General features: G+C 40.7%; 1 protein-coding gene across 2 annotated transcripts in view; it reads left to right on the forward strand.

Moving 5' to 3' along the window:
* ARHGEF26 (Rho guanine nucleotide exchange factor 26) overlaps positions 1–12,851 on the forward strand; it is a 137,970-nt gene that overhangs the window by 87,684 nt on the left and 37,435 nt on the right. For both annotated transcript variants that reach the window (XM_086317564.1, XM_086317571.1), the window contains exons 10-11: positions 4,773–4,862; positions 10,187–10,341. In XM_086317564.1, the coding sequence (XP_086173690.1) occupies positions 4,773–4,862; positions 10,187–10,341 (245 nt within the window). The remainder of the gene's footprint in view (positions 1–4,772; positions 4,863–10,186; positions 10,342–12,851) is intronic.

Genomic DNA, 12,851 nt, shown 5'->3' on the forward strand with positions numbered 1-12,851 from the left:
ATCAGTCCTTCCAATGAATATTCAGGACTGATTTCCTTTAGGATTGACTGTTTGATCTCCTTGGAGTCCAAGGGACTCTCAAGAGTCTTCTCCAGCATCACAGTTCAAAAGCATCAATTCTTTGGCACTCAGCCTTCTTTATGGTCCAACTCTCACATCCGTACATGATACTGGAAAAAGTATAGCTTTGACTAGACAAACCTTTGTCAGCAAAGTGATGTTTCTGCTTTTAATACACTGTCTAGGTTGGTCATAACTTTCCTTCCAAGGAGCAAGTGTCTTTTCATTTCGTGGCTGCAGTCACCATCTGTAGTGATTTTGGAGCCCAAGAAAATAAAGTCTGTCGCTGTTTTCACTTTTTCCCCATCTATTCGCCATGAAATGATGGTACTGGATTCCATAATCTTAGTTTTTTGAATGCTGAGTTTCAAGCCAGCTTTTTCATTCTCTTGTTTCACCTTCATTAAGAGGCTCTTTAGTTGCTCTTCGCTTTCTGCCATTAGGGTGATGTTATCTGCATATCTGAGGTATTGCTATTTCTCCCTACCATCTTGATTCCAGCTTGTGCTTCATCCAGCTTGGCGTTTTACATGATGTATTCTGCATATAAGTTAAATAAGCAGGGTGACAATATACAGCCTTGACGTACTGCTTTCCTGATTTGGAACCAGTCTGTTGTTCCATGTCCAGTTCTAACTCTTGCTTCTTGACCTGCATACAGGTTTTTCAGGAGGCAGGTAAGGTGATCTGGTATTCCCATCTCTTTAAGAATTCTTAAAGTTTACACATTAACATTTGCTATTTGCTGAGTATTCCTTGTGTCTTAGGCACTGGGCCAGGCACTTAACTAACAGATATGGACATTTCGGTCTCTGTTCTCCAGTCTTTTAAGAAAAGTAATACCCAAGATGAGATCTGAAAGGCAAATAGAGTGGTATAAATCTAGATAAGAAGGAGTCAGTTGGACAGAGTGGGGTGAAGGGCATTCAGGTGGAGGGAAACACATCAAAAGTGTGAAGGACATGGGAGAGGGAGGGCCTTTGGCAAGACAGGCCTTTAGCAGAAGCAGGATCCGCTAAGTAGGTGCCAGATCCTGGTCTTGGTGAGATTTAATTCTGGAAGCTTCAAAGAGCCTTTTAAAGATTTCAAGCTGAGGAGTAACATGATCAGATTTGAACTTATAAAGACTGAACATGTTTTTCTGGAGGTCACAGCATTAAGGAGATACTATGAACTGTTTGGATAGAGGACAAGGGAGAGGGGCACGCCTGAGTGGTGAGGGCCTAGCTTTTTGACTTGGGGAAATGAATTATGCTGGGGTCAGTCACTGACATAGAGAACATGGGGCTGGAACAGGGAGAGATGAAGGTGGTGTTCAGGTTTGGGCATTCCCATTTTGAGTTTCAGATGACAGTGGTACATCTGAGAAGAGATACCATCCAGGTAGCTGGAGGTAGAGCTTGGGGAACAAGCCACGATGGAAGTCTGGGAACACAGATTGGGTAACTACAAATAAAAGAAATCTTAAAAATGTCCCAAGCAGCTCAGCTATTTATCTGTCTGAATCCTTTTAGGATACTTTAACTGCAGGTTGCCCCTAAGCCCAGCCAGAGTGTTTTTGGCTCTGCGCTTTCTGAGTTGTCTTGTTTGGCTGTGCTGAGTCTTTGTGGAGGTGTGCAGGCTTTTCTCAGTGCAGCACATGGGCATCTCTAGTTGTGGTGTGTGGGCTCAGTAGTTACTGTGAGCGGGCACTCTAGTTGCCCCAAGGCATGTAGGGTCTTAGTTGCCCGACCAGGGATGGGACCTGTGTCCCCTACATTGGAAGGCAGATTCTTTGGACCAGCAGGGAAGTCCCTCAGCTCCTAGCTTTGATCAGGTGGGCCATCAGTCCCTGCATCAGTGAACTCTTCATACCACTGGGACCTAAAGATATACTGGAACTGAAGATAGGCATACACTTTAAGCCCAGAGTATCTGTTAAGTGCTTGGAAATCGTCCAAGCGTCCATCAATTGGGAATGGAATAGGTGTGCTGTGAAAGCACATGTGCTCACAGCATGTATTGCATCCTGCCACTGCTTTGCTGAAAGCCTGCTGGTGGCTTCTCTTTGCACTTAGAATACAACTCACACGCCGAAAGAACCTGCATGCTTTGACCTTGGCTGGTCCTTCAGTTTCCTCTTGTGCCATTTTCCTGCGTCAGGATCTTACTTTCTCAGGCACACAGCAATCTGCTTCTGATGTTCACTCTGCCTGGACCCTTGATTGTGCACTGTGTTCACAGTGCTGTCCCTTGATTGTGTGCTACTGCTACCTTTGTCCTTCGGTGCAGCTCAGAGGGACTTTAAGGAGAGGGCCCGCCTCTCTCCCCACCTTCTTCCTCCCTGGACCCCTGCCCCCCAGTTTCTTCCTTAAGATTTCAGTCTCTGATTATTGTGTCTGCCCTTCTTTTATGACAGTAGGGATTGTATATCTCTTAAATGTTCCTACCCTAGCACCTGACATATACCAGGTACAAAATAAACTTGTTTTTCAGTGAATGTTATAAGGAGAAATATTGTCAAGTGAAAAAAATTAAGTCACAGACAAGCATTGGGCGATCCATTTACAAAAATAAAAGAATTTTTACACCTTATATGTATGTACTTATATGTTCATATAATCATGGGAAAAAAAGAGGAAGTGTGTAACCTATCTTGTTTCCAGTTACCTCCATGAAGTAGGACTAGGTCAGAGCCTTTTATGGCCTGTTTTGTTTACTTATGTGTTAACATTTCTTTTGATAGTGGGAGCTACATTATAATAAAGCACCAATATTAAAGTAAATCTAACCAGAATTTCTAGCTTCTGTTTTTAACAATCACACTGTCTTTATGGCCAATGATCCTTGTTATGGGCATGTTTTACAGATTTTTCAGTTAATGAGAAATTAACAATACAAAATTTCTTTTGGTTTAGGTCAGCAAACTAATAATTATATATTAAGTACAATATAAAGGAGAAACTCTTGGGTGGATCCTCTGTGCTCAATACTCTACCCACGGAACGCTTCACTTCTGACACTTGTGGTCACCAAATGTGTGCAGGCTTTCCCCACACTGAGCAATTCTGCCCTACCAGCTGGGTGGCTTGTGCATGCGTGCGTGCTAAATCACTTCAGTCGTGTCCGACTCTGTGTGGCCCCACGGACTCTGTGGCCCACCAGGCTCCTCTGTCCATGGATTCTCCAGGCAAGAATACTGGAGTGGGTTGCCGTGCCCTCCTCCAGGGGATCTTCCCGACTCAAGGATCCAATGCGTGTCTCTTACATCTCCTGCATTGGCAGGCAGGTTCTTTACCACTAGTGCCGCCTGGGAAGCCCACGTGGCTTACTCTATTCAATTCAGTTTTCACTCCCCCTGGAGATAGCCCATCCCACAGGATAAGGACTCAGGCCCAGCAGGCCACACCCCAGACTTCACTGTAGTTACTCTTCACAAGTTACCTGTGCTTCTGACCCACTGGTTATAAATCAGAAGTTCCCACCACCCACCCCCCGCTTAGGTTTGATTAACTTGCTCGAGGGGCTCATAGAACTCAGGAAAACAGTTTACTTACTAGATTAGTGGTTTGTTACAAAGGATGCTGAGGAATATGAGTGAACAGCCAGAGGAAGAGATAGGGTGAGGTTCAGAAGGGTCCCAAGCTCCGGATGTCCTATCCTCAGAGTTTGAGATGGCCATCTTCTTACCAACCCGGAAATTCTCCCCTTTCCAAAATTCAGTGGTTTTTATGGAGGCTTCTTTACATGGACATGATTTATTTAAACCACTGCTCAGTAGTGATCAAGTCATATCTAGCCTCTCTTCCCTCCCTGGAGGTCAGGTGGTAGGCCTGAAAGTTCCAGTCTTTTCTCTAATTATTTGAATGGTTCCCCTGACAACCAACCCCATCTTTAGGGACTTTCCAAAAGTCGCCTGATTAATATAAATTCAGACAAGGTTGAAAGGGGCTTGTTATAAATAACAGAAGATACCCACTTCACTTTTATGTCCTGGAGCTATTTCAGAAACTGGTAACAATACTAAATTATAGCCAAAGAAGCCCCCAAGGCTCTTATATAGGACATTACAAGGGTTTTAGGAGCCATGTGCCAGAAACAGTGGATAAAAGACAAAAATATCTGTTTTATTACAAATCACAGTATCACAACTACTCATCCAAGGACTATTAGTCCATCTATTTGTAGATAACTCAGTAGTGCTAATTAAACTGCATTCCCCTCAGCTTGAAGAATCACTGACTATCAGGTCCCAGTGGAAGGCTGTCCTCTTCCAGCATCCAGCTTACCTGTCACTTGTTTTGAGCGTAGCGTTCAACTGAGAATTTGCCTTTGAAGTCCGGTATTCTGCCCTCAGCTGCTCTGATTTGAAAAGAGAGAGGTGCAGCTTGCCCTGAGGTTGGTGGGGTTCCCATGGGTGAAGGCAAGGACCGGGGGCAGAACGGACAGATTGGACCACGCGACGAACCTGCCTCATGTATGTGAAGCATGTCATGTGGTAACACACATAACACGAGGCTGTCTGTCCCTGAAAATTCTCAGGACATTCTTTCTCTGTCTGCACATCCTAATGACACCACTTCCCACTGGGTGCAGAGTCTCGACTGTGAAGCTGTAAATTCTTGAACTGTCTGGAGTTTTCCAAAGTGCTAATTATTTCCTGCAAGATCTGCATTTGAAAGTGAGGTTTCTCTCCTTCACCTCTTAACCCTCCCTGATTATTCTGTTTCCAGTTGGTGCGACTCTGCAACGAAGGAGCCCGGAAGATGGAAAGGACGGAAATGATGTACACAATTAACTCCCAGCTGGAATTTAAAATTAAGGTACTCTCTCGTACTTCTTCATAAACAGATTTATTACTGCTTTTGTTGAAATCTTCAGTGAATAGGGAGATAGTGGAGAATAACAAAGTGTAGAGGAATTTGCTTGTCAAAGCGGGGTCATAAATTGATTACACAGAGGCTGGCAGGCGGAGCAGCAGATACCTTGTTGTGGGTAATTCTGCTCTTGCTTATCCCAGATAAAGTGACCTTTCTCTAAACCAATGAGTTAGGTATTATCTAACTAGAAGTTTTTTTTCCTCCTCGGAAGAGATTAAACTTGAGGTAACATAGTAAAACGATAGAATTTTTAGACTGGAAAGGAGATTTCTTTCCTATTCTCAAAAAAATAAAAGTGAAAGTGTTGGTTGCTCAGTCGTGTCCAACTCTTAATTCCATGGACTGTATGGACTGTAGCCCAGCAGGCCGCTCTCTCCATGGAATTTTCCAGGCAAGAATACTGGAGTGGGTGGCCATTCCCTTCTCCAGGGGATCTTCCCAACCCAGGGACTGAACCTGAGTCTCCTGCATTGTAGGCAGATTCTTTAGTGTCTGAGCCAAAGTGTCCTGCAAAATAGTGGTATCCCATGAGCTGGACTAGGGTATTTCTCCTCAGTCAAATAAGGGGGCTCCTTTCCCAGTTGGCAGAAAGGATTATTAGTGGATTATTCTTTTCACTTTTGTTTTTCCTACATAATTCTTTTTTTGCCTGTGTGCTGCATGTTGCTGCGTGTCTCTTACTGCTCAGGGGCAAATGAGAGGATAAACAAAGAAGGAAATGACAATGGCCAGGCTAGGCCATTGTCAAGTCCTTTGTTGCTCACAGTTGAATCCTTAATGGATGTGAGTGCTCATGGTTGTGATTTTATTTCTCTTGATGCCTCTTGAATTTAATTAAAGTGACTGCTCATATTTTTCTCATAGTAAACGGGTTCCTTGTTTGTGTGGCGGAATTAGAGTAATGACGGCTTTATGCAGATAACTCTCTACTGTGTCATATGGTTTCAGGGTCACTGATACACCCTTTTATAAATGAGGAAAATACAGCCCAGAGAATAATTAATCACTAATAGGGTCGTTTGACTTATGGTGGCAGAATCAGGATGAGGGTCTAGATGTCCTGACTTGAAGATTAATGTAAACTATTCCGCTATGACATCCTGACTGTAACATTTTAAATGCAGAAACATGACCCATGATTTTTCTTAGAAGATGCTGAGTACTCGCTAAAAACAACACACGCACGTCTGTTATAATGCCCTCTTCCTGTTATTTAGTATTGAATAGAGTTCCCTGTGCTGTACAGTAGATTCTCATCAGTTATCTGTTTTATGCACAGTAGTGTATATATGTCAACTTCAGTCTCCCAGTTCATCCCACTGTCCCTTCAGCCCTTGGTAACCGAAAGTTTGTTCTCTATGTCTGTTTCTATTCCTGCTTTGCAAATAGGTTCATCTCTACCATTTTTCTAGATTACACATATAAGCAATATTATACAGTATTTGTTTTTCTCTTTCTGACTTATTTCACCCTGAATGACAGTCCCTAGGTTCATCCACGTTTCTACAAATGGCACTATTTCGTTCCTATTTTTGGCTGAGTAATATTCCATTGTATATATGTATCACATATTCTTTATCCATTCTTTGGTCAATGGACATTTAGGTTGCTTCCATGTCCTGGCTGTCATCAGTAATGCTGCAGTGAACATCAGGGTGCACGCATCCTTTCAAATTATGGTTTCTTCAGGGTATATGCCTAAAAATGGGATTACTGGTTCATATGGTTTAATTTTTTCAGGAACCTCCATATTGTTCTCCATAGTGGTTGTACCAATCTGCATTCCCAGCAACAGTGTAGAAGGATTCTCTTTCCTGTACACCCTTTCCAGCATTTATTGTTTGTATAAATTTTGATGATGGCCATTTTGAGCAGTGTGAGGTAATGCCTCATTGTAGTTTTTTCTTTCTTGTTGACTGCTCTGGGTCTTCATTGCCATGTGTGAGCTTTCTGGAGTTGCAGTGTGTGGGAGCCACTCTTGATTGAAGTGCGTGGGCTTCTCGTTTCGGTGGCTTCTCTTGTTGCAGGTCACAGGCTCCAGGAGTGTGGGCTTTAGTAGTTGTGCACACAAGCTCAGTAGGTGGAACACGTGGGCTCAGTATCAGCAGTTGCATCTCGCAGGCTCGAGAGCACAGGCTCAGTAGTTGTGGTGCATGGGCTCAGCTGTTCCCCAGCATGTGGAATCTTCCCAGATCAGGGATTGAACCTGTGTCCCCTGCATTGGCAGATGGATTCCTATCCACTGTACCACCAGGGAAGTCCTTCTTGTAGTTTTGATTTGCATTTCTCTAATAACTAGTGATGTTGAACATCTTTCCATGTGCTTATTGGCCATTTCTATGTCTTCTTTGGAGAAAGCCACTGTCAATTTTAGGTATACATGGGAAATTTATTCTTGCCTAGTGGGTTATGCTGCTGCTGCTGCTGAGTCGCTTCAGTCGTGTCCGACTCTGTGCGACCCCATAGACGGCAGCCCACCAGGCTCCTCTGTCCCTGGGATTCTCCAGGCAAGAACACTGGAGTGGGTTGCCATGTGTCCATAAAACTCAATCTAAAAAATAAGACAAAACAAAAACTCAATCTATTTCAAGAATAAAAGTTTAAAAAACTTTTTCTCCCCTTGTCCTCTAAACTAAGAATAGACATAGGGTGGCACGTACATATTGGTTCGTCCTATACAGTCTGTGGCACGATTGCAGTGTTATCTTGTAATTATAGTCCTGTGGCAGGACCTAACCTGACGCTGATTATTTGTGACCTCTCGTGTTTGCTGGTGGGGATCCTCCTAAATTACTTTTAAGTCTCAGCCATAGACTGATTTGACTTTGGAGGCTGACAACTATATGAACTCTTTTATTAGACACTTTTGAAATTTTAAGATCAGCCATAATCTTTCATCTTCCTTTGTTAAATCTTCAGGAAAATATGGATTGGCCAAAATGTTTTTTTTGTTGTTGTTGTTGTTGTTTTTTTTTTCCCCACAAGATAGCTCTAATAATGCTTAGTTGTCTTTAACTTAATTCAAAACAACTTTGTTAGATTGTACTATGACAGCTGTCACTTCAGTGTGCATTTAGGGAAAAAAACATCAAAATTGATGAATTTTTGTGTAGCCATTTTAATATTGAAGATGGAAGAAAAAGCAACGTTTTCTGCATATTATGCCTTATTATTTCAGGAAAGGTAAAATTGCGACTAAAATGCAAAAATAAAAAAAGATTGGTGCGGTATATGGAGAAGATGCTGTGACTGATTGAGTATATCAGATGTGGTTTGTGAAGTTTCTTGCTGAATTGTAGACCAGTTGAAATTGATAGCGACCAAATCAAGACATTAATTAAGAAAGCTCAATGTTATACCAAATGGGGGATAGCTGACATACACAAAATATCCAAGTCAAGCATTGAAAATGATGTACACCAGCTTGATTATATTAATTGCTTTGATGTTTGGGTTCCACATAAGTTAAAATGAAAAAAAAAAAACTTCTTGACCGTCTTTCCCCATGCAATTCTCTACTTAAATAATGAAAATGCCCCATTTTTGTGATGGGCGATGAAAAGTGAACACTGCACATAAATGGAAGAGATCACTGGACAAATGATAAACCACCACCACCTATACCAAAGGCTGGTCTTCATTCAAAGGTGATGTTGTGTGTATGATGGGATTGGATTGGCTCACCTCTCTTATGCACTCCTTCCAGAAAACCAAAGGATTGATTCCAACAAGTACTGCTCCCAGTTAGATCAACTGAAACCTGCACTCAACACAAAGTGCCCAGAATTAGTCAACAGAAAGCACATAATCTTTCATCAGGATAACGCAAGACCACCTGTTTCTTTGATGACCAGGCAAAAACTGTTAGAACGTGGCTGGGAGGTTCTGATTCATCTGCCATATTCACAAGACATTGCACCTTTGAATTTCCATCTAATTCATTCTTTACAAAATTCTCTTAATGGAAAAAAATTTCAATTCTAGGCACTTAGTTCTTTGCCTAAAAAAATTAAGAGTTTTGGGAAGATGAAATTATGAAGTTGCCTGAAAAATGACAGATGATAGTGGAACAAAATGGTGAATATTCTGTTCAGTAAAGTTCTTGATGAGAATGAAAAATGTGTCTTTTATTTTTACTTAAAAACTGAAAGAACTTTTTGGCCAACCAAAAAAGTATATATTGGTGAGCAGACTTCTTAGAAACGTCCTTTATAAATTAAAAAAAAACAGAAATGAAATCCTTTCTTAGCCTTCAAATTTCCTCCCTTATATCCTCAATTTCCTTTGGCTATTTTTAATCATTATTCTCTGAAATGGTTGACATTTGGTTGCACCACACTTACTAGAGTTATCTTTTGTGTGTCCAAGAACTTTTGCTTATTTTATGGATGTCGTGTTTTAAATCAGATTTTTGGCAGTAAGCATTTCTGGTAATTAAAAAAAAAAAAAAGAACTCTCAAGGGTAAGGATTATTCTGAGGTTTTGAGAGTTTTCCAGTTGGAAACTGTAAACTGAATAAAGAAAAGGCAATATGTGATTCCTTGAATATAGCCTTTTCTATGAGATTAAGATGGATTATTCTGGAAGAAGTTCATTTTCAAAACCAGAAAGTGGCATGATGCTTTCAGGAACTAACTTCCATGAGGGAAACTACCATAAACTTTTAAGAATATGTGTTCTCCAGAATACAGCTAAGTAGATAATCAATAGACATAACATACATTTGCAGGGATTTTTTTTTCTTTCCTTTTGAATAAAGTCTTTTTAATTCATGAATTAAATGCAAACCTTTATATTTATCTCTTATTTTACATTTGTCTCTTTTTAAGTACAGTTAACAATATTTTTTGGTATATTTAGATTCTGATTTGTGGTATTTGAAATGGCTGCAGTTGATACCAATACATTTCATTTTGAGGTTTTTCGTTTTTAAGTGACTTCTTATCAGTCGTCTTTTTCAAAAAGTTGAGAGTTAATGGAAGGGTAACAGTTTTTGGTTGACCCAGTAACATTTTCTGACTTTCAGTTTTTATATAGACAAGTTAATATTAATAGTTTTTTTATATTTGGAAAATAAGTTGTTCCTTTTGATTTTCTCTTGAAGAATGTGTTCCCTAATTATGTTTTTGCCATTATGTACCTATTATATGAACTATTATAAAATAATGGCATATCATTTGTTTGAATGTAAGTTTTATACTTTACTTTCAGTAATCCTAAAAAGACTTAACTTTGGCTTTGGGTACTGAGTGTTTCTCTCTTTGTAGCCTTTTCCTCTAGTCTCCTCTTCCCGGTGGTTGGTAAAAAGAGGTGAGTTGACAGCCTACGTGGAAGACACGGTGCTTTTCTCAAAAAGGACGTCCAAACAGCAAGTCTACTTCTTCCTTTTTAATGATGTGCTCATTATCACCAAGAAGAAGAGGTAAGCCTTTTTGTGGCATTGCCCTCTGTGCGTCCAGTTTTAAAACTCTGTGGTGCAAGCAACTATTGAAGGTGATCATCTTTTAAAAGCTTTTGAGATGTTAAGTGTAAAATTTCTACACAGGGAATCATACGAACATCTGTGCTTCATTTTCTTTAAATTACCTCTGCAGCAGATTCGAATTGTTATCGGCATCATCGTTCTAGCCAACCGCTGCTGAGCTTTGATAGCCTGCAAACCTCTGTGCTAAGCATTTCACACGTTTATGACCTTGGATTCTCTTGACATCCCTAGGGAGGCAATGGTATTATTCAATGGTATTATTCTCTGTGAGCATTTTTCACACTTCTGCTGCAGGACCTTTGTATGAAACAGATAAAAGTTGCTGTGATTGAGAGCAGGCTGAAGTGCAACTCTAGTGCTTCTTGTAGCTTAATTTAAAATCCAGTGTTCTTAAAAATTGTCAGTCCAAAAAAGTTTCCCCGTGATGGGGAAGACGTTAGCAGTGCTCCAGTACTCCCCTCTTTGGGGAAGAAAGTCAGTCTCATGGTTGGCAGAGTGTTTTTTCTTCTTACTTTAGACTTCTGGTTGGGTCGTCAGGGCCTACTCTAGGGAAACTTCCAGGAGGACCACTGTACAAGCCTTTTTTTCCTGACATTTGTTCTAACTGTCCCCACTCAAAACATACATACACAGTCTCCTTGGCCCTTAGTGCTGCCTTTCTCTAGGGAGCATTTCTTTTTTTTTTTTTTTTAGCTTTATTTATTTATTTATGCTGTGCTGGGTCTCATTGCCGCACAGGCTTTTCTCTAGTTGTGGCCAATGAGAGCTACTCTCGAGTTGCAGTGTGCGGGCTTCTCAATGCGGTGGCTTCTCTTCTTGGCACAGCAGGGCTCTAGGGCATGCGGGCTTCAGTAATTGCAGCGTGAGGGCTCAGTAGTTATGGTTCCCAGGCTCTAGAGCACAGGCTCAATAGTTGTAGCCCATGGGCTTAGTGCCTTCTTGAAATGTCAGGTCTTCCCAGATCAGGGATCGAACCCATTATCTTCTGCATTGGCAGGTGGATTCTTTACCACTGATCCACTAGGGAAGCCCTAGGGAGCATTCTTTATTAAATGTACTCTACATAGATAGGATTATAAAATGTCTTCTTGCTATTTCTCTGTAGACAGTCTATCTTTCCCAGAATATGAGCTTAGAATTAAAATATAAATCTGTGGGGTTTTTGTTTCCGTATATGAAGGTGATGAAGGTAGGCTGATTTGATGGCATATAATAGGAATAGCAGTTGTTAGTTCACAGGGTACGGTTTAGACAAGATAGAGGGAATCATGGAATTCTCCAGGCAAGAATACTGGAGTAGGTTGCCGTTCCCTTCTCCAGGGGATCTCCCCAGCCCAGGCATAGAACCTGGGTCTCCTGCATTGCAGGCAGATTCTTTACCGTCTGAGCCACCAGAGAAGCCCCACGGACAGAGGAGCCTGGTGGGCTACAGTCTGTGGGGTCGCACAGAGTTGGACACGACTGAGCGACTAGCACTACACACTACTGCCCAGAGGGAATCGTGGAAACAGGCTTCTATGAATATATAAATTTAATGTCCAAATTATCATGAAATAGTTATTTGAATTCTCCTTTTTCAAACTGAATTGAAACAGAGGTTGAGCTTTTCTTTCTGCTCCTTCAAATCAGACTGTATTATGAATTGCTTCAGCCGCTTGGTTGTCAACGTGACATGAAAATTTTGTGTGTTCTGCCCTGAAAAGCCATGTGTCTATGATGAATACAGTAAGATGCTGATGAGTATTTTTCATACTTAGGAAAATAGTGTTCCCATAACTTCAAGAAGAAATTATCTCTGTTATCTGGAGCAGTTTAAAAAGTTCAAGTAGCTCAGTAAATTTTATTTTACAGATTGGAGAGGAATTGTAATTTTTGTATTTTTGTGTTTTGTTGTTGGTTTCCTATGAGATAACATGTTTCTTTGGCTTTCTTCATGATGTTTTGTTTTTAGAGGAGGGTAATTATATATGAATCTTCAAATGCCAGAATTCTTGACTTTTAACATTTTCCATCTGTTGAAATATTTGCTCTGTCTCAATGGACTAAAAGCTTTAACTAAACTTTTGATTTTGATGATAAAAGATACATTGGCAGTACCAAGCCAATTTTAAATGTAAATGTAGTTTTGATTATGGTGATGAAAAATTCAGGGTATTTAAACCAGTATGGCACAACTTTTATCCTTGAACTTGCCTAGAAACCAATAAGTACAGACTTTTCAAAGTTAGAATTAACTTATGTGCTGTTCTACTTAGGAGTGTGCTTTGCCCTCCTCGGGAGATTTTTCCATTTAATGTTGCACTGTGAGCTATCGCACATTTATTTCCTTAGATATGTTTGAACTTCTACGTCAATAAAAAAATCATACAGCTTCAGCAGAGAGGGCACCCTGAGTACCTAATTTTGCCTTTACCAAAATTGGGGTTTTCTTGCCCTTAACAATTAGC

Source organism: Bos grunniens, chromosome 1 (genome assembly GCF_055505025.1).
Source record: "Bos grunniens cultivar Pamir isolate PY7600 chromosome 1, Bosgru_T2T1.0, whole genome shotgun sequence".
Taxonomy (NCBI): domain Eukaryota; kingdom Metazoa; phylum Chordata; class Mammalia; order Artiodactyla; family Bovidae; genus Bos; species Bos grunniens.